The sequence below is a fragment of the Pogoniulus pusillus genome, chromosome 11 (assembly GCF_015220805.1).
Source record: "Pogoniulus pusillus isolate bPogPus1 chromosome 11, bPogPus1.pri, whole genome shotgun sequence".
NCBI lineage: Eukaryota > Metazoa > Chordata > Aves > Piciformes > Lybiidae > Pogoniulus > Pogoniulus pusillus.
Genome location: NC_087274.1, coordinates 22189718 through 22212701, shown reverse-complemented (window position 1 = coordinate 22212701; position 22984 = coordinate 22189718). Strand labels below are relative to the sequence as shown.

The 22984-nt window shown below is 37.2% G+C and overlaps 1 protein-coding gene across 2 annotated transcripts in view; it reads right to left on the bottom strand.

Moving 5' to 3' along the window:
* Positions 1 to 2641: 2641 nt before the first annotated feature.
* Positions 2642 to 22984, bottom strand: part of RAB28 (RAB28, member RAS oncogene family) — a 52849-nt gene continuing 32506 nt past the window's right edge. The window contains exons 5-8 of one of the 2 annotated variants that reach the window (XM_064151437.1): positions 13837 to 13940; positions 10805 to 10882; positions 4550 to 4650; positions 3550 to 3635 (exon numbers count right to left, since the gene is read on the bottom strand). In XM_064151437.1, the coding sequence (XP_064007507.1) occupies positions 4555 to 4650; positions 10805 to 10882; positions 13837 to 13940 (278 nt within the window). In that variant the 3' untranslated portion in view covers positions 3550 to 3635; positions 4550 to 4554. Of the gene's footprint in view, positions 3636 to 4549; positions 4651 to 10804; positions 10883 to 13836; positions 13941 to 22984 lie in introns of both variants that reach the window. The other variant, XM_064151438.1, reaches the window with a different exon arrangement.

Genomic DNA, 22984 nt, shown 5'->3' with positions numbered 1-22984 from the left:
TTCAAGAACAGTGGGTTTTGGTAAATAGATGTCTAGCAATGGCACAGACATCCTCACTTTTCTCAAAAGAGCACACTTCTCATTTTTCTAGTGACATCCTACCTGTCCTTTGAATCTAGTTTCTTAAGGTTACTCTGGTGACCAAAGAAGCCCCCTGTCCTCTCCTAACTTTTATGAACTGTCAAAAGAACAGTGTGTTCAGAGAGATCGTGAAGTTACCATAGGTTCTGGCACTCACAACAAGTTGGTTGCAAGGGAAAATACCATCACACCACTTTGTAAAAGAGGCTCAATCTGACCCCACCAAATCATCCAACCACAAAAGCCGTTGCATGAGTCCAGTAACACTTCAAACACACACCTTAAAAGCACTAGGAATCTAACATGCAGTCAGACACGAGGTGTCCACTACATCCTCTTACAAATTGTAGCTGTGGAGCTGTTACTGAAATGATTAGTTAAAACAGCTCTGAGCAGGCAAATCACTTCGCCAGTGCAGATCTGTCTAAGATCAGGGTCTGAACATGCTTATTCCCTTCACCTGGCCTCAGCTTCAAGAAAAAATATGCTTCCTCCCTACCCCAGCCCTGCTCCCCATGTCAAAAGACATCAAGCATCTGTCACCTCACTTTTGGAAGGCATTGCATTATTTCACTTCATTTGTTTGCGGTATTCAACCAGTTCTCACCTTGCAAAAAAACTTTTAAGTGCATTAATATGGAGAACATGCTTAAACCCCACCATCTGTGAATCGAGTGGGTTGCTACTGAGATATTACCTACAGAAAGAGGGGCACAGGGCTTGCCTGCCACCCACTACACACCTCTCTGACCAGATTTCTCTCTCTCATCTCAAATCAGCCCATGCCTTCTCTGCAGAACAGTGTCTACTCCCTCTCCCACATTGCTTTTAATCCTCCAGAATTACCTGACCCTTCTGCTCAGCCTGATGGAACTTGGGTTACAGTGACGGCAAAGGCACCCCCAAATATTCAACCACAGCTGCTGCAGCACTTCAAAGGCACCTACCACTGCTAAGGATTTAGACTCCAGCTGGAATCCCAAGGCTCAAGGTGGGGTCCCCAGGGCTGAGCAGAAACAGGAAAGCTCATTTGTAAGGATTAAACTGTGGACAGGTAATGGATCTAAATAGGGCGGGAAGGGTAGCAAAAGGCAGGGAGAGTGGAAGTCAGTATACAATACAGAAAATCTGAGGAGGTTAAGAGGGGCAGCAAGGGGAGGGGCTGGGGGCACAGAAGACAAGAGATTCCTGGTTAAGAGTAAATAATACACTTGTATGTTAGGGAGGAAGAATGAGAGCAGCTTGAAAATGTAAACAAAAATATCTTCAGAGGAGGCAAGGCATTGACACAGAAAACGGTGAAAAGATCAATGGAAATAAACCCCAAAAGAATGCTCAAGCCAAAGACAGCTAGAGAAACAGGCAGTGAGAATAAAAGAGCCTGATGAGACTGAGACGTAACATCCATCTGTAAAACAGCTTCGACCGGGACATGTATCAAAGCCTTCACGCTGTAGGATTATCCTAAATGCAATGAATGTAAGAGTTAAAGTCTCCCATTATTCAGGGTAATAATGGGCTCTGCAAGTTGGGAAAAAGAATCTTCTGGGCAAAGTCAGATCACAGAAGCTTTTACGAGAAAAGCAGTTTGTGGGGTTTTTTTTTCAGACCATGCTACATACAAGTTGGAAAGCAGGACTGTGAAGTTGACTCACATATATTAGAGAATGATGGCTCCAGCCACACAGCTAAGCCATCCCCTCAGAGAAGAGGCAGCGCTCAGGAATATTTGAACATAGGAGCAGAGTTTAGGACATGAACACACCAAGAAATCTGAAGGTTAAAAAAAACACACCATACACAAAAACTTACCACATGCTTTGGAAGGCATACATTTGTAAATCTATCAGCTGATTCAGAAAAACTTGTTTGCTCAGAAGTTCTTGGCTGGTGGGAGCAAGAAATAGTTCACCTTATAGTTGCATTTAACTATAGAGTTATGCAGCGGGACATAAACTCCAAGGGGCAGCAGCAAGAACACACAGGGGAATTCTGGAATACATTGTTCACTGCAAATCCACACCTACCTCAGTGTATTGTAATATTCCAGTATCTCAGCTTGATTCTTAGACCTCCCCATATTTGAATGATAACACATTCCAATGCTAAATCATTATCAGGTAGTTATAAAGCTAGCACCACGTTGCATGTTGAATGGTTTAAAACTCAGCTTTTCAATGAATTTGAAACAGAAAATAAAGCACCACATTTTTGCCATCTGCAACACTGGAGTTTTTTAACATAGCTAAAATGATTTAACTATGTTATTAAACTACTAATAGCTTAACAGTTCCAACTATTAAGCAGTTTCTTGGACATTCACCTAAAGAATCTTACCATTTTAATTTGCAATATATAAGCTTCCTTTACACAGCCTCAGTAATTTTGTACTTTTTGTTGTTGTTGTACTTTATAAGAAAGCCTAAAGTTAAAATAGAAAAAGACTTCTAGTTTGGAATCAAGTCAGTTTTTTTCTCTCCCTGGCTTTCTATTCAGCTGTGCAGCAGAGAACTTCATGTCTGAAAGAGACTGCTAGAAAAGGAACAGAGAAATGTGCTGGTCACAGAGCAGACAGCTTTTTATTTGTCATTTAGTCTGAACTAGAAAGAAGAGTACCAGGCCAAAAATCATTCAGTTATTAAAAATGACTGATCCCAGTTAATCCATCAAGAGTTTTTCTAATGCATGTTGAATATATCACTCAACATTTACAACCCAAACTGTTGACTGAAGTTCATCTATATTCATGAAGACATGAGCACATTACTACTGCAAAAATAATGCTGAAGTGGTAATAAAAATACACAAAAACACTACCATCTTTCAGAACATCCATGGAGACAACCTGAGACTTCTGAAAAGCAACTAGTTTTATATTACACTTTATTTCAAGCAGTGTTACTGGGTACAATTTAAACATTATCGCATTATGTGTATATATATGTGTTAATAGAATACTTTCCAAATTATACTCGGATAAAAGAGGTTATGTGCTTCAAATTATTCCACCAATAGCTTGTCCAGCTTATGTTTTGCTGAGTGTCAGTTCAGATCACAGGAGGGGAGGAAAAAAGGTTGGGTTTTTTTTTTATGTGCTTTGGCAAAACATCCCTCCATTGTGATGTCTTCAAAAGCATTCTGAATGCAGGACTTCTTCAACCATTTTTAATTCCAGTAACCAGTCAGATAGAAGGAAACATATACACACAGTTACACTGCTTTATTTAAATATAATTTAAAAGAACATAGATCTTAATTTTTCAAAGTGTGTGGCCTCATGTTTGAACTTCAGCCAGTCAAAAAACTGCCTTGGTGCTTCTCAATGTACAATGGTGCAACACGCTTCTGAAACCTCTAATTGCGCTGTTGTGATGGTCACCAGTAAAAACTAAGTTCCTGGGAATCCCAGAGCCCGTGTCAAGGTAGGAGACTGCTGGAGGTATCAAAACAGAACAGCACAGTCATTGAACTGCACACATGGAGCTTCTAGGAGGATTAACGGTTCTTGCCACAGGCTCCTGACTGTAGTTGACAATATCTGCCTTCACCACTCTCTGTCATAAAAGAAAACACAGTAACAATTAGAAAATGTAATCTTCATGGCAGCAAAGCAATCAACAGATATTTTGCTACGTAATATGAACTGAAAGATATTAGTCCAAACAGACACCCTTTAGGATTTTTCTCATTACCTTACAGAAAGCCTTATCAGGCACTAATTCTCATTCTAAACACCGGTTTATCCCTGCTAAGCAGAAGGAAGTGCCTCACTATGTTTTCACAGTACTGCAAGTGGAACATTACTTTTTTTTTTTGCAAAACTAATGAATATAGTTTTACTTCCATGAAAGTTATTTGTGTGGAAATAGCAAAGCCATATCTCTTTACAAAGACTATGGTATGCACCATTTAACTGCCCAAACTGTACCTGCATTTAAATTTGTCTTTCCTGCTTTACTCCAAGTGCTTCACAAGAGCACGCAGACAGAATTCAAAGCAATTTTCAAACCTAGCCCTATTGCAAAAATGCTTTGATAGACAGATTGACTAAAGACTAAATGAAGACATATCATAAATACTTTTTCAATATTGATCCAACAGGTATTACCCATTTCTATTCATAAATCATTTGATAAGATGGTCTCTCCTACAAGAGGAGAAGGAAATGAGGTTCCAGTTTTGTGCCTATTTCCATTTGAGACAGCTATGTAACACTTTGAATACAAAGCAGTGAAGGACCTTCCTAACAAAGTAACATGAAGTGTTTCTAAATTTCTATGACCTATCTAGTTCTTAGAAACACCGTGTAATTATACTCAGAGTCCCAAAGTAATGTGAAGTAAGGTAAGTGCAAAGAGATACAAAATACTATTTTCCAGTTGAACTTACTGTAAGAGTTGTTACTTCATGTAAAAGCAATGCAGTTTGAAAAAAAAAAAACCCAAACACCCAAGTTTTCCATCAATACCTGAACTACTGCATTGAGCAGACTTTGCTCTGGCAGTTGGAAGTGTTGTGATGTTGGTTATCTTCTTCAGGATAGTTCACTAGTTCTGCCCTGACAACATGCTGTTAGTCATGTATCAACATAATGGATAGAGGGCAAGGAGAAGAATGTAAGAAGAGAAGGAAAAAAAAGAAAGAGATTGATCAGTAGCTGAAGAGAATGAATGAATGGCATAAAAAGGCTATGCAGAAGCAAAACAAAAGTGCATTTCTATTTCAGGTCTTATGCTGATACAAGAGCAACACGTCTAGCAGAAAGCATCGCCATCAGGGTTCTTTCTCAAGCTTCATCAAGGACATGCCCTTTCAAAGCATCAAAGTGAATCAAACATGCAGTAAATGAAAGTGTACTAAAGAAGAGAAGGAACAGAATTCAATGGAAGAAAAGGAGACAATGTGCTACTCAAGTCAAAGGTGGTTAATCAGCTTCCTATCAACAACTGTAACAACTGCATTAGGTGTACACATACATCTTTTCCAGTACTTAACAAACGCATTGTAACTAAATACGTAACCAAAAATAGTGGCATAAATTAACAGACTCACATCTGGGTGCTATAAGCTTTGATTTTTCTTTACTTCATACAAAAATAAGTTTTCCCCTTTGAAGACAAACAAAATTGCTGAAAGCTTTCTCACTAGTAATATGGTCTTCATGTAAGGGGAAGGAAAAGTCCACAGAACAATTCCAGCCAAGAAGTAACAGAGGAGGTAGCTCTGCTATGAAAGATACACTGGACCATTTAAATCTTCTCTTTTTCTTAAACACTTCAGAATTCTATGGTTCTCACAACATATTTTTAAGATTAATACATAATGGATAAAATGAGTATTATTGAAGGCATCAATATTTAAACAATCTATGTTAAAGACTATGTCTCTAAATAAAACTTAAGTGTCAACGGAACTGGTTGGTAAGGAAATGGATTTATTAGCTGCTGATGTACTCTCCTTGAGTTTAATTGATTACATTCATATTATCTTATCTAGTGGACAACATTCATGATTTAGTGGACTCCTAGCCTGATGTTATCAAGGGAAAGGTTGCCAAATCCCATGTAAGGCGGTAGTAGGAGTTTCAGCATTAAACAGTGTTATCTGACCTCACAGGACCTAGTTTCTTCATACCAATCTTTTGACTAGAGCTGAGGGGGAAAAAAAAATTGCAATCAGTAGGCAATTAATTGTTCCTCAAAACACTGGTCTAAATCCTATCATGTAAACACGAGCAGGTTTAGTGACCCATGCTTAGGCACACTGTAGCAAGAAACTGACTATCACAAATGACTTGGATTTTCTAAAGGAATTTCATCTAAATAAGACCATTCCACTACAACATTTCTTCTAACTTCAAGATAATTAAAAACTTGGCCTTCTTTGCACCACTTTCTAGGGCAAATCGTTACCGCAGTTCAAGCCGCTGTCAATAACGAGACATTTCTTGGCACAGGTGCTCTGAATTCCAGCTCTGACTTATCTGCCAAACATTTTACTGTACGAAGTTGGCACACACGCCCTCGTTTGCTGAACCGGCATTTCGTGAGAGAGAAAACTACACACCGCTGACAAAAATGCTAGCTCTTGCCAATGCCAAGGAACAAAGCTGTACCCCATGCAGTTTTTACACTACGGTTGAAAGTGAAAAATATAGAAAGAAAAACATTTGATTAGTAAAGGAGCTATTTCCTCAAATTTCATCAGGCCCTTGCGATTTAAAAAGGGAAGGTATTTTGAGGAATCTGCTATTTTCTTAGTTTGGAACCATTCCACTTCAAAAACATGCTTTACTTTGCAGTCACGCATAGAGTAATCTAGTTCTTTGTATCACCACAGTTTTGTTCAAATGAAGGTTCGATTAGCAGTCATCTCAGCACGTTAACAGACAAGGTTTAGTAGCTCTAGCTGAGACAGCTTGAAAACTTACCACCCCCAAATGTCTGTCCTACTCCTCTGCTGGAGACCTCTGCTGCCAAAGGAGAGTTGGTGGAATGTAACGTGTGCTTGCACCTCATCCGCTTCAGCACAAAGTCTGGCAGCTTCACTTAAAAACAACTTTCAGCGGCACTTTAAGCTAAGCTGCTCAACTTCACCCTGATGTGGCCAAGGCACATGATCACCTTCCATTTTCTGATTCTGCTGTGGAAGTGATAAATTCCAGCAAAAGGGCAGTAACTTGGGTTGCATTCATATTTTAAACTGATATAGCTGTTTTCTATAATAATACACTGTAAATAATTCAGTTTCTAAGGCTTCTTCTTGCAGTTAATTAACAGAAGTTATGCTATTAATTTGAAGGGAACCAAGAACCCCACCTACTTTTCACTAGAACTTCTGCAGTTCTGCCAAACATCAAAGCTCAAAAGCCCATTCACGCAAAATCAAATACTTGTTTGAGTTATTACTTATTTCTAACCATCTGTGAGTCACTTCTAAGCTCTTTCTAGTGACTGTGATAATTACAACTGATTTTAAACACAAGAAATTTGATCTTCAGGCAGAGAATGAAAAATGTTAATTTTTAAACAGTATTCTCAATATTAAACAATCAGTAATAATGAAGATATACAGAGTAAAACATAAATCACCTACAGCATTTCACTGTTGGCATTTTACACAAACTCAGTATTTCACCTTACAATTTGTTACCACTTAGATTGAATCAGATGTTGTTCCCTGACAAATCTATTCAAGTAACAACTTTCTCATGAGGAAATCACACATTCCACAAAGTATGGGAAATTCAAAGCTGTAGTCCAGCTAGTTTTTTACTAACATGCAACAAGTATTTTACTCTTTCTATAAAGTTTAAACCCAAGTCAACACTTGCACATTTAACTGATTTAAGGATGAGTCACACTACCATATTGCTTTTGAGTTTTTATGGCATTTAGCTAGCATCCACCTATTTATCTATCTACTATTACAGTCCAATAGCCAGAGTATTAAATGCCTTAAAATGTTAAGGAACGCATTCACATAACTGCTCTGTAATTTAAGGAAGCCTGTGCCCATTTTGCAGTTGGAAATTAAAAAAACCCCAAAACACTACCACCATACTAAGGGACTTGTATCTGTCATAAAAAAGGTCTGTGGTAAACCAGAAACCCAGTAATGGCAACATCATCTAACACCACCTCTTTCCAGCCAAGAGACCAGCTTTTGGGAAACAGCATCTACACACTACTTCACTTAGGCTTTCCCACTGCAGACTCATAAACTTGCCTCAAGAAATGTCCTTCTATTCATCCCCCTGAGGATATGAAGGTTAAAGCTTTCCTTTTCCAAGTTTATGTAGAGACTTTTCCTTCTCTGTCTGAAGAAGTGACCAGGGTATTTGATTCCATACCACAATGAACCTTAAGATCCAGCTAAGAGACAGAAACTCCAATAGAATTCCCATTGGTTTCTCACTGACTTAAACTGGGGCAACTCCTACAACCCACTCAAAACAGCTCTCTCAAAGGAAGCAAACATTTTACTGGTAACAAAGAACTGCTGCTTGTTTAGAGTAGACTGAAACTGTGCTCCATTAGCAGAGATGTGCAAAATCAGGCAGTTGCTCTCCAGCTCTCGCTCTTGGGCTACATGCACAGTGCAGCACCATGCAGTGACTCCTGCTGTACCTGACTGGTGAACAGTGAAGTTTCTTTCCTGTTCAATTCCATTTGCTAGCTTCATTTTCTTTTCTTGGCTTTTTTGTTTGGTTGGGTTTTGTTTGTTTTAGGTTGTTTGGTCTGGGGTTTTTTGTTTTGGTTTCTTTTGCTCTAGTTATCATTCTCAGCTTTTCAGGTGCTTGGTTTGGGGATTTTTTAACTTTTTTTTTTTTCAATTCTTTTAGCTTGGATTCACATTAATAATAACACGTAGGCTGAAGTGAGTATTTAATTTATGCACATTAACTACTTCTAGACTATTCCTACTGCAATTTGCATAATATCAGTTTTGTATGATGCACACATTAAATACTCCATTGAGCTGCTCAACAGCATTAACTCTGTAATTAATGCTAAGGTAGGAGGAAATTCATTCCATAATTTGCTAAATTAATTCTGTAACTATAATACTAAGGTAGGAGAAAACCTACTTAAAGCTTATACCAACTTGGCTTTGAGTCAGGGATATATCAAGGTTCATACTTTAAAAACACCTTAAAAATAGAGTTTTTTTAGGAAGCTAGATTTTCTATATACCCGTATCTATCATAAGTATTTGCATACCTATCTGCAAGCTTACATTCAAGTTATTAGAACACAACACCACATTACAGAAGGTCTTAAGACTGATGATCCAGTGCTAGTTAAACAACCAAAGAAAGTAGAATTATTTATATAAATATAATTATAGAGCTCAGAACAATAGATGGATATAATCTTAGCAGTAAAAGATTATTGAAAAGACACACTCAATATTTCTTTACCTATAAACTGCAGCTATTTGAAGCTGCTTATCTTTGCTTGTTAGGTAGGCACTGTAAGTATATTTTACCATTTGCAATACAGTTTTCTAGTTAACCACTTCATCACAGATTGTAAACACTGCTTTGGCAAAACACCTTCATAAATTACATATTTATTGTGTATTTCAAAAAGCAGGAGACCAAGCTGTAAGAAAAAAAAAGGTTTCAGCTCTTTTGTGGTACTTGTTTAACGTTGGTAATCACTAGCAGTTCCAGGGTATTACACCACTAGAACAGCTTTTTGTTCAGCAAGTAAATTTAAAATGACTGCATTGTAAGCTCAGACATCATTTTACAGAAAGGGTTGCCTCAGTAGTATACTCTTTGTTTCTGAGGTTATTGAAACTGGGTTTGTATAAAAACTTTCTGGTTTAAACATCTGCACACAGCCTTACTGGCAGGAAAAATATTTTTAGAAGCAGGAACTAGGAAGAAGGAGGTGGTAAAGGAAAAAGGGTTATATAAGAAAAAACTCTTGCTTGCTTATTTGAACAACTGACACATTTTTAATCTCCTTACACTGATAAAAACTTAAGTGACTTCCAGCTGTGGTTGATACAGCCAAGCAAGTACTCACGTTTTAATTATATAGTTACAATGCAAAGATTTTAAACTAGTGAAAACATCTCTTCCCAATTCATTCATAAGGTTCTAAACCAATGTTCCCAGAGCCTTGCATGAAGCAAGCACTAAATAGCACGAACTGCAACAAAGCTCTGCTCCAGTTTAGAGCAGGACATGCAGCAAGGCTTTGCTGTGTGTTCACAGTGAAATTGCTACATTCACATCCCTAATTCACCGCTAATCTGTGTAAGAGAACTGGGGACAAGCTTCTTGGCAAACCTTCCCACCTACTGCTAGGAAACATTCTTCCTTCTCTCAGCCCTTTCTTACTGCAGAGGAAATGGCATAAAACCCCCAAAGTAACACTCAAAATGCAATGAACAAAACGCAAAAATGCAAGGGCAGAAACTATGCAGCTCCTTTAGGGAGAGATTGTATTTGGGACTGGTGAGTGAGAAAAATAACTGCAGATGCCAGAGAAATGTAATAGCTACCCAGGCACAATTCCTCAGGTCTGCCTGCCACTGAGAATGGGTGTATTGAACCATCAGAATAAAATGGGAAATATAACCTTACAAAGTCCCTGAGGCAGATACAGACTTCTGAGTCCTGTATTACACAGGCTCACGATGAACACTAAAATCTCAGATTAATGAAAAATAGGAGTTAACATAGTTAATTCCTGACTCTCTGAATGACAAGTAGTATTTTCTCCTGTATGAATGCAATGAAGATCAATTTAGAGCACTTCCAGACACAGAAGCTTAACATTTATGGTGTTCTAAGGTGAAACTGTTTTTAAACACTTGAAGAATTAAGAACAGTTGTCACAGAAACTGTATCTGATATCAATGTACAGTAAATGTGTATATATATATGAGTACCTTCCATGATGCCTGCATATGGACACACATAAAAACGTTTACATTTCTAAACTAATTTTAAGTAGTGTTTTTAAGCAAAGACATCTCAAACTAAAGTTTTTTCTTGATTTTTTGAATATAGATTTTCTTGTTTCAGAAAGCTAGTTGTCCTGGATAAATAAGGATTTGTCATATTCAGAAAAAGCTGCAGTGAATTATTTTCAGAGCAACAGATGCAGCTTGCTTTAAAGAACAGTTATTAATGTGCAATGAGATTTTCTTTTTAAATGCTAGATAAAATATTAAGAACGAACATGTAGTTGTGCAAAATCACCTGTGATTGTTCCAGTTCTGCTTTGTTTAATTTGATGCCAAGTATGTCAGCAGCAATTCTCTGAAAACACAGGAAGACCTATGGGGAAAAAAAATTAAATTTCACTTAAATGATTAAAAACAGATATCCTTGAGGTTGTTTCCAATACACCAAACCATTCTTGAACTGTAAACAATGAAATACACAAAATTATGACCTGCACAAAACAGATCTGAAAATAACCTCATCTGGTACAATCAATTTTGTTTAAAAATTGGAAAATATAACTCAACAATAGTACCAGGAATGAACATTATGCTGCACTGTCAAGCAACATTTCTACTCTGCCTCCAGGGACCCAAGTTTAAACAACCTTTTACACAACCCACCTCACAAATACTATTCAGTGCTATAAAATACAAATAGGGGTATTCACTGATGTTTAACACCAATATATATTGCTCCTTTACTTCATCTAAATCCAGTTTGCCAATCTTACTGTTGAGGCAGATGCATTTTAACTGAGATTAAAGAACAGCAGTTAAAGAGGAGCTTGCATTGCTGCTAAACACTACTGTCAAGCACACAGTATATCTACACAGTTATTCAATTAGGTTCACAATCTAAACTACCAACAAACACTGCATTTCAGCCTGCAGCTGCCACCCTCAAAAGGTAAGGCCTGTGTAACAGTTTTTAGTAACTTTCAATGAAAATTCGATTTATACAATTTTTTCTTACACCCGAGATGAAAATTAGTGGCACAATCAAAAAACGTGGTTGCTTCCAAAATAAGTTCTCTCCTCTGGACTCCTTGATCTTGTGCTGATCTATTCAACTAGCATCCACACAGCAAGAAAGGAAAACCTGAAAATGCCTACCTTTACCAGAGACCTACTTTAACCCACACCAGGATTTCAGGTGTACTGAGCTAGACCACCTGCCAAGAGGATGCTTTGTGCACAGAACAGCAGGCACAATTTCAATGCTTTAGTTATGTAATTTGATGGACAGTAAGAGAGTTTGCTCTACTCCTTTTCTCCCCTAAGGAGACATCTGGGCTTTTCTACATATATAAAATTGTCTTTTGCAAATAAGGCTGTTGGAAATATCAGAGGTAAACACAACAAGTCATTTATCTTAACTCTAAGTCTATATCCACAGTAGCAATGGATGACCTCCTCTTGAATAACTGCCTAGGGCAAATACTCTGTCTTTCCTGCACTAGCACCCAAGCAAATGAAGATTTGGAAAGGTTAGTGTGTGCTAACAGTGACAGAGTTAATTTACATCCATACTGAAACTAAAAATTAACTACTGTAAACTACACATTTTGTTAGTAGACACTTGAACAGATATGTGGTTAATATTTTCAGGTTTATTTTTGATTTTAAGCAGTAAGTAAAAACACAATTATTTTATACAGCAGGATGCTGCTGCAATTCATGAATCATCTAAAAAGACATAATGAAGATATCTTCACAATTTGTAATATTAAACATCAACCTTATAAAAAGAACTGCTTTTTCTTCCTATTACCTAATCCCACAAAAAGGCTGTTCTCTTGAGAAAAGAATAAATTTTATCAGATGCACATTTCACTGAGTGAAGCATTATAAGGTTTTTCCGCATGCAGAGAACTCCTACAATTTCACACTTTAAACAAAAAGACTGTGCCAAGGATTTAACACAAACTATAAGCAGATTCATGACTCACTGCATTTGTAACAGCAATATTGTCAGACTTCACAGAAAAAGTATTATCCTATGAAATCAGGCAGTCCAACGTAGAAGTTTCATCAAAGATCTTAAAAAAACAAATTATTCCATTTGTGTTACAGAATTATACTTCCAGGTAATTGAACGTGGTGTTACCATTCAATAACACAAAAATAAATAATGCTGTCATAAGTAATATTAAGGAGACAGATACAGGATTGTTTCATGGGAATGACAAAGTCATGAGGCATATATGACAGAAATCAAGCAAAACACCACAACGTGACTTAATTTGACTGATACAGTCAACTGAGAAAGAATCTTTTTCTTCCATACACTTCCAACTAAAACAAATAAGCTAGTTAGTTCAGAGGCAAAAAGACTGTTCAAAAATGTGCTCTGCAAAGCATTACGAATACCAGAATGTTTGAATTTCAATGGACCTGCAGAGGGAGTGTGTCTCACGGCTCAGGACCCATACTGAAAACTTCCATTGCAACACGGTCTTCTTGTGATACTACCAAACTGTGAAAGTTTCTATATTGATGGGCTATAGTTGGGGACTCCATCGGGAATGATGAAATACTTTTAACTACAGGCTAACAGCAAACATGGATCCAGATGGTCTCTTTTTTCATGCTCATGCATAACCTGGACTATTTCCATACTAAAGTCATAGAATCATAAAATTATTTTGGTTGGAAAAGACCCCTAAGATCATCAAGTGCAACCATCATGCTAACACCACCATGGCCATGAAAGCATGTTCTGAAGGGCCATGTCTACACACTTTTTGAACACCTCCAGAGATGGTGACTCCACAGCTTCCCAGGGCAGGCTGTTCAGTGCCTGACCACTTTCAGTAAATAAGTTTTTCCTAATATCCAATCTAAACCTTCCCTGGCACAACTCAAGGCTATTTACTCTCCTTCTATCAGGTGATACTAGGGAGAAGAGACCAACCCAACCTCACTACAACCTCCTTCGAGGAAGCTGCAGAGAGCAGTAACATCTCACCTTCGCCACCTCCTCCTCTCCAAACTAAACTCTCCGAGTTTTCCTCAGCTGCTCCTCACAAGACTTGTTCTCCAGACACGTCTTACGAGACACATACCCAAAATCTACACCTCAGACTGCAAATCAGATGAGAAGTAGTGTAATTATATAAAGTATAATCACGTAAAGATTGGTTTTTCAAGCAGCTAGGTAGGGAAAAAGAAGCTGCTGCAGCCAAAGTTCTCAATGGTTTGATAGGTGAAGTATAAAATTACTGGTGTATTAAAAAAAAAAAAAGGGGACCTGTACCAGACTTCAAAGGCTTTTGTCTTACTTACAGAATCTCCTGTCTTGGCCGACACGAAATGGCTACTGAAATTGTTTTCCTGACACAATCGCTGGTGCTTGTCAACTTTCACCGTGCGCATATGTTCCAAGTCAACTAAAAGCAAGTTGAAGACAGGAAAAATTACTGCAATGGAGTCCTTTTAGTTACCTGCCTTAGAAGTTATTCACTGGAAACACGTCAGGTGTAATCTCTTCTTTAAAAGATGTATACAAATACGAATTTCTCTCTTTTCATAATCATTTGCCAAAATAAAAATAAGGAATGACATCAGATTAATTTTCTGGGCAAAACTAAAAGGTAATTGTAACTGAAAGAACAATTAAAATTGTATCATCAAATACAACAAGTTATTACCTGAAACAGAGGTCAAATTTATTCCTGGATGCACACAAACGACTTGCAGCAACTTTACTGCTAATGCATCTAAATATTCACACATTCTGTTTGAAGGCTTGATACATATTGGAGATTCCAGCGAAATCTTGAAGCCTTTTTACTTACAAAATGGAGCTCACCAAGCACATCTGAACCTACACATCTTTTCTACGCACAAAATGTAAGTGAGTTATACAGAACTTTATTGCAGAACATGGGAGAGCAAAAGTATTCAGGGTAATAAAAAATGAAGTGAGGGAAAACACTGATGCTTAGTTACTTGTACATGAAGCTTTTGATTCCACAAAGGCACAGTTCAGAAAATTAAACCCAGTAAAATGCATATTTCAAGAGTCACAGGCATTTTCATTTTTATCACTTCACAACCACTGGAAGCAGAGCAAAGCTTCCCGATGCTATTTTATGTTGAAAAGCACTGGCTGCTTCCAAAACAACATGGCACTCAAGTCTTGCACAGGTTTTATTGTGTACATTCCAGTTTCTCCAAATCTGATCTCAAGGTAACTGGAAACTATATTGAACAGTTTCTCTTTTTATTGCATTACAGTTCCTATTCGGGTGTTGACTCAATGCCGTCAAATTATAAGGCAAATATATTCAGAAGGATTTAAGGACAACCAGGCTCTTTGAGTCAATACAGGAAAAAAAAACCTTAAACTGATTTCCTGAGGAAGGGACCCAACTGACTTGTAAAAACTTGTAAATTTGCAAATCTAGGAAGCCTGCATAATAGTGTCATTTGATTATCAGCTGGAAAAATGCTCTCCTACTACATAAAAGGCTTTATTTTAAAATGATATTGGAGGTCTTTAATTTGTAGGCTCTGGAGACTTTCTCTTGGAGATTTTTAGGCTAACAGGGGATTCCTACACCCCATTTATATTGCTTACCTTGGTTAACGTGGAGTTTTTGCTACATATTACTGTTTCTTGCACATCAGTAAGACCTTGTTTATAAGAACAGGCCTAAAATCACCCAAGTTACCACAAGCATTAATTTGTGAAGGACTAAAATACTAAGCTATTAACACTAATGTCTGTAGTACACTTTTTCATAACACTAAACGTAGGATAGCTACACACACACAAAAGAACAAATACATTTACTAAAACTCAAACCCAGTAAGAACTTTGTTTAAAACTCATGCATTCTACACAACAGCTGTTCTAATTCTCTCTAAAACATAACTAACAGAAGAGAGTCTCTGCTGAAAACACTTAGAATATATATGTATATATATATATATAGTTATTAGCTATTATTTCTTTACTTTTCACCTATTAGATTTAAGTGCAGCTTGGAAAACACAATGGTAAGATCACTTTAGGGGGAAAAAGAAATATATATGTTCATTATTTTTATCTGATGAGCTCTTAAAGGAACATTAACTTTACCTGCAAATTTTACTCAATGTATTTCTTCAGCAGTACCCAAACTTCATAAGCCTACATGTTATTGCAATAAAGATGAATAAATAGCATTTACACTGTATCCCTCTAGAATAGCACAACATTCTCACGTAAGTCCATAAAAACAAGCTCACAAGTGGTTGCTCTCAAACTCTCTTCACCATGAAGTGAAGCACAGGGAGTGGAAGGACACAACAGCAGGCTAAGATTCTGTTGAATTTTCAGGACGAAAATGCCATACTAGAAATCAAACCCTCAAACACCTCTGTTTTTCTGTTTGAAGAAGCATCAAGAATGAAATATGACCAGTGGAGTATACACTTCACTATTGCAGAGAAATTAAAAGCACACAAGATCCTAAGGCTCTAAAAGACTGGAAGAGGAAATAAAGGCAAAATTATGTTTCTGAGCTTTCTGTAATTCTCAGACCCTCTCCCCACTTCCAAGCATTTCACCTTATGCCGTCTGAATCCTGGGCAGTCCGCTGTGAACTGTACGGTTACTGTTATTTGAGATAACTGCCAGGTAACTGTCCATGTGCACACTCCCAGCCCACAGTAAATGCGAGGCAATTCATGTTACATTAGCTCTCAATGAAAGAGGGCACAGTGTGAGTACAAGAAAAGGGTTTCAAGCATTAATAAATATTTAATTCCAGAAAGCTGCAGTCTGCAGTCAAGGAAAGATGACTACGCTAACACAAATTACTCTGCACTGCCACAGGCTAAGGGCACAATCACAGACAGTTACTGAAGATCAGAAAACACACAGCGAATAGTTTGAATAGTTACCCTCCAGTCCTTTTTCTTGAACATCTGATGCTAGTCAGCTAGACAGACAGAATTCTTAAGACACCAAGAGATAAGTCTTGTCCAGTTTTTATTTAGACATCACATCAGAAAGACTTTTAAGGAGGGATTTGGAGGAGAAAAATCATTTTTTAAAGATGATGTTTATAAAGAATGAGGGGACTTTATGGAAAGAAAATTAACAGCTAGTCAGTGTGGGCTCATGTGATGAGCCAATTAACAGCAGGGATATCTTGAGATGAAGGACAATACTAGAATGCATTTAAGCCATGAAAAGTTAAAAGGCAAAGACACATAAGAAGGAGAATCAGATACATAAATACAGCTTGATTTTACAGACCAGGAAAATGATCTTGCAGAATACTCTAAATGATTAGATAACATTGCACTGGCCAAGAAAAAGGAATTAGTGAAATTAAGATGTGAAATAAGGACATTTGAACTGTGGTAATGCTTATGATAGACCATATCTAACAAAGGTCTCAAAGAAAGAATCTGCAAGACTTGGATACACATCAAACACAAACATTTAGCAAAAGGCCCAAGGTGAAATTTATGTGCCAGACAGTACAGTCATCTTCATCCAAAGGGAGTGAGGAAGATGACAACCCAGGGTAAAAATTAATACCAAGTAGAATATAAATTGATGGCTAGAAATTCACAATGGGATGTCTAAAGGAGACATAGGGATTTTATTCTCAAGAAAGTCAAAACAGAATTAACTCTTTGCAAACAATGAATCTCTGAAGTACATGTTACAAACGAGTACTTTGTGTTCAGGGCTTGGATATAAGAGATCTACATTACTAAATTATCTCCTCTGATCACAAGAATCATAGATTCAACCAGGTTGGAAGAGACCTCCAAGATCATCCAGTCCAACCTAAAAGAAGCTAAAGCAAGCCCAAGATGTGTAGGGTTTACAGAATGCAGTGAGCATTTCTTTGATCTCTCATTTCTAATATTCTACAGCTCTTCAAAACAGGACCAGCAGGCAGGAAAGGCAGCAGTTAAAGTGTAAGTTAGCAAAGCAGTAGTTAAAATGCCATAGTACACTGCTAATTCCTTGACTACAGAGGAACCACTTTGTAGATCTGCATTAATTTAAACACTTAAATAAACCAAATGAAACTGAAATCAGGGGAAACAGAGGGACAGCACAAACAACAGGTGAGTAGGAGATAGGTCATAGTACTGTTTCTGTGACTGGCCTCATTAGGACAGAAAAAGGGTTAGCATCCCTCAGAGTAATTTCTAAGTCCCTTTCTAAAACGTTAAAAAAAAGCATCCACAACATGGGCTGCTGTAGTTTGTTCATTTTTACACCTGGAACACACTGACACAGCTCCTGCAACAACTACCAAAAAAAACCCACATACATAGTTGCAGAACATTCCCCACAAATTATCTCCATTCCCTTAATATTCCTGCTCTGCAACTGTTTCTAAGTAGCAAGGAGCCCAACTTTTTGTTTCTCTAAAATAAAACTAAACATTCACCTTTAACCTTGTCTAGTGTGAAGAGTGATCTCAAGTACAGTTAGCAAGAGAAATTGCTGCTCGCTAACTAATAGATCTATGTGTGTTTGTATGCACGTGTATCTCGTAAAGATACTGGCACAACAAAAATAGATTAGGAGCTTCAGGAATTCAGACATGACTTCCACCAAGCCAGACAGATGCAACTGAAAGTCTCCTCTTGAAGATGAAACCATCAGTGCCTGATGTAAGGCTTACTTGCATCTCGTGGCCCAGTTTGGCTTGTAGGTGAAACTAAACAGAAACCTGGTGAGGTGAAAAAATGAAACAGAATCTAGGGCATAAGCATGAACTCCCACAGAAATCCCAAGGATCCTCCCTTTAAGGCATTCCTGAAGATTTGAAAAGAAAAACAGGTTAAGAAGAACACTGCAGACCTTAGGTGAGGAGAAGGATGCAAACACTGTCACCTCTTTGGAGACAAAGTAACAAGAAAAGAAGAAAATAGTCAATTTAAGTTAGGACCAGAGAAATTTGTTTGGGTCACATCTTCAGGTGATGTATACAAAAAACTAATCTCTTCATCCTTTGAATTGCTGCCACACATCACTTCGCAACGAAAAGCTGATAGTGCTAACTCAAGCCAGAAAACTGTATGTTAAATGACTGCAAAGCTTGATACCAAGCAGTACAAAAAGTCTAAGTAAACACTTGAGACAACCTAAATATTCAAATTCCAATCTCTGTATAACTTGTCTCGAGAGCAAGCCACTGAGAGTTTTGTTTAAGGGTAGCAGGGACAGAACGGAAAAACACTAGAAAGTGCTAGACAGAACACAAATGGGTGCTCCACACACTACCCAGGCAGTCATTCAGCAGCAATTCAGTCTTGAGTGAATAATTCTGCTGGTTTTGACTTGAGACCCTGAAACCACTCATGATAAATAAATTAATGCCACGTTTGTTTCACTTACAGTATTTAGATATGTATGTGCCGTTCCATTAGACAAAAAAGGCCTGCAGCAAGCTACCTAGCACCACTGTGCAGGGACAAATGATCATTTCCAGTCCATCACAACACAAATGTGTCAAAAACAGTCAAGCAGCCTAAAAAAACTTCTTTAGCTGATCTACTTCACTGTATTTGTTCTAATCCATTTTAGTGAGCTCACCAAAGTCTGCCTCAAGGAGTAAAGTGTGATAGCAAATCCCACAGCTGTACTGTCTTAACATTAAGGCTCTACTAAAACGTGTAACATTTTACCAGATTGATATAAGAGTACAAACACAAAGCCAGTAAGTATTTTAAATATATATCAATGGTTAGAGGAATGATGAATGTTCTGGTTTTGTAATCTTCCAACATGCCAAAAATGTAATAACAGCATACTGTGATTTAACTGTTGTCACACAAGCAAATAACTGCACATACTCTATAAAGACAATAGAACATCACTTATGCAGAATGTAAAGGCTGCAACCCAGGCTATTTATGTCCCATTCCCACAGGGCTGCCAGCTTCTTCTTCACTAATACCACTAGAGAAAAACTCTGTGTTAAACTAGAGTTTTGTTGTTTTTTAGGGTTTTCTGAAGTCAGAAAAAATTCATTGTGCATGAATCGTCCTTTCAGGTAACCTTGGAAGAAATACAAACATAAAACTTGTACAGGTACTTCCAAGCAGCTGAAAAAATAGCAATAGTGCTTGTTCAGAAGAGCACAAACAGCTGAGTGACATGCAAAATGCACATTAGGCAAGTCTGCTTAATAGCTTATTGGCACTTCTCCTGGATCCTGAGATTACACTTGCAAACTATAAGGCACTATACAGTCACTTTAGATGGTTATACCAGTGATAACTAGCACCAACACCTTCTTTTCATGCATATGGTTTAGACACATGGAAGAGACAATTCACAGAACTTCATTAAGAGGCCTCTCCACCCAAATCCAACCATCTTCCATGCAACTGCAGTAACTTTGAGGGTTTGCTACTAAACAGGCAAAGCTTAAGTATTTTTTAATTGATAACTGCAGTATTTTCCATTAAAACAAATGAATTTACATCTACCTAGTTTTGTAGGGATCATGCATATTATAACAACTTCATGTTTTAATATAATTAAGGGTAGTTTTCAAGTTATGAGTAAACAGCTGTATTAATCTCTGGTACCACATAAAAATATATTCTTTTATAGTATGCTGTGGAAAAAAAATTGAAATCTAAATCTCTCTGCAAAGTATTTGCAGCTGTTCACACAAGGTATACAATTACATAATGTTTAAATAATGAGCTATCATGATTAGCCCACACAGGCATGACAAGTAAAATGCTTTAATAATTTATTAATTTGATTTACATGTGCTTAAAATTATGCATGTATTTTCTCTTCTGAAAATGCTCCAGGGTCACAAAAAAAGGGGGGGGAGGGGCTATATAGGACAATGTTTTTTTCGTTCTATCTTTTTGGTATCACTTCAGACTGATTTCTGAAAGAGCAAGCCTACCCTGAGCACCTGAAAACCTCTCAGACTGAAGACAGCAATACTGTTAGAACTATCCCCACACACTGCTCAGCAAGTGCAGGCAGTTTCATTTCAGAGTGTGAAGGTTCTGTTTCTCCCACATATAAGCAAAAGTGCATGAAAAAGGGAATAAAAGAAGGATTTCTCTAATATGGGACAAGTGTGCACTATTATACAGTATAGATCTGAAATAATGATGAACACTAGGAGCAACACTGAGGGCAACAGGATTTACTACCCAGTTTATCAGATCTCTGCCCCACAGCAGAGCACAGCTTAGTAGACTCCACCGCTCTGGCCAGAAGGAACTCCTCTCGGATACCACTTTAGCCATAATATAATCCGGTTTTAATGCTAATTTTGCCACCACTCCAAAGAAAATAGGGAGAAAAGGCAACAAAAAACCCTGCCCATCTTTTTGTTACTCAGCTTCCCAGTAACCTACTGCTCACCCACTAAAGAGGGAGCTTTCATTATGTCTCAGTTTTTAAAGTGTATTTAAATTGATTACTTCAAACCTCAAGCAAGGGTACTTTCATTTTCTGATTAGACACAAAGGTTCTTTCTGTGTAAATAAAAAAAACTGATGCTAACATTTTCTGCTAAAAGACTAACCAGAATTATGCAGGAAAACCAAAAAAGAAAGTATTAATTTGAAAACAAATTGTACTGACTCTGCAGTATTATCAGACTTTATGTATTACTAGCTTTTTAAACGTCAGTTTGGATTTGGTACTTCTAAACTACTAGAAACACATGCTTCTTAAATATTCAAACCTAAATGTTGGGAGAGCAAATTTCAGCTTTTTGCAGTTCCTTTTTTATTAACACATTCAATCTTTTTCTCACACTCAAACTGTGAAGCTGCCAAGCAAAGAAAACTCTTTCATGGAAATCCTGCAAACCGTGCCACTACTCTGATTTAAGGAAGCTCAAACTGAAATATAAATAATAGTTTCAGTACAGATTTTGTCAGTAATTTTTTTAGGTTATCAAGAAAACATCTAGAGTGTTGATCTGGTTATACTCATGTCAGACAAACTACATGTCACATTAACTACCTCCAGGAAGTTATTCTAAACACAAAATAAACTGTTTATGCCCCTTCTCAGATAGATAGCATGACAGATTGTTATTAGTTGAAGACAGATGAAATACATTAATTTGATTGCAAGCATGTGTTTACTTTCTCACTGTCATGTACACTTTACTGCTGATGCTTCCCTATGAGGACATAACAAATCAAATGTATGAGAAGATTTGTTAAAGCAGAGTAATAATAGCTGGTGCTGCATTTTAATGGTGATTAGTTTTTCTCCCTTATTAAGTTAAAGCTATTAATTTGAAGTGAAATATCACTTTAGCTATTTCTTGAAAACATGGAGAAATAAGAAAATGACTGAGAGGAGAACACCCTCCCCAATGGGTTTTTCTTTCTATATAAATTCAGTTACAAAAACTCACTGAGCAGTCACAGTGACCAGCACCACATGCAAACACAGTTGTGAAGTGTTTACTGAAGGACACAGAAAGCAAACCAAACCAAACCTGCACTCACACAAACTATAATCCAGGATGCCCAAGAGCAGCTGGAATTCCAGTCCTCACAGGTACACTCTAACACACCAAAATGAAACGTCTGATGGAATTATAAATGACACAGTACTAGCATTAGGGCGACAATCTCAAAGAAATAACAATCCTGCTAAGTACCATAATTTAAATAAAACAGAGCACCAAAGTGTCATCATTATTTTGTCCCTCTGAAACTTTAGCTGCAGTATTTCTCACATTCTTGGAAGCTTCTACAAGTAAGAGTGCTGTATTTCACTTTTAGGATGCAGCTTGTTTCACAAGCACAGAAATTAAACAGTCATTGAAAAAAAAGTAAGTTTCAAGGGATAGGTCATTTTCTAATTGCCAATACTTTAGCAACTCCAACAAAACAAAAAAGTTACATAATTTACAATCTTTCTTTTTTTATTACCATTAGAACACTTCCCTTTACAGGGTAAAAACATGAAATTATTTGATTTATAAACTTGTAAGAGTATTTTAACAGTAGCATGACTGCAATATGTATTTTAAATGTTCATATGAACTTCTCTGGATAAATTAATTTCTATGAGCCTAACTCCAAAAAATTGCATATCTCCTCAGATTGCACATTACTGGTTTTGATAGCAGTTTTCAAACCTTCTGATAATAAATGTTATAGGAAAGTGTTTCAGCACTCTGAAACATGACTTGCTGACAGAAAAATAATAACAGAGCCTCCTTCTTTGATTCAACATGAAACATTTTTTTATCAGTTTTCTGAATTGCTTAAATTGATTTCGCTGAGCTACTAGTGACAAACTGCTGGACTTCAATACCTTTTTTCCCACAAAACAATTGCCCTTCTCATACTACTAAATCTACATTTTAGGACAGAGGTTAAAAGTAGTGTAAAAAATTTGATCATAGATATTGTTTGCTTTGGTTTAATTTGATGATTTCATCAACCCAGAGTGTAAAAA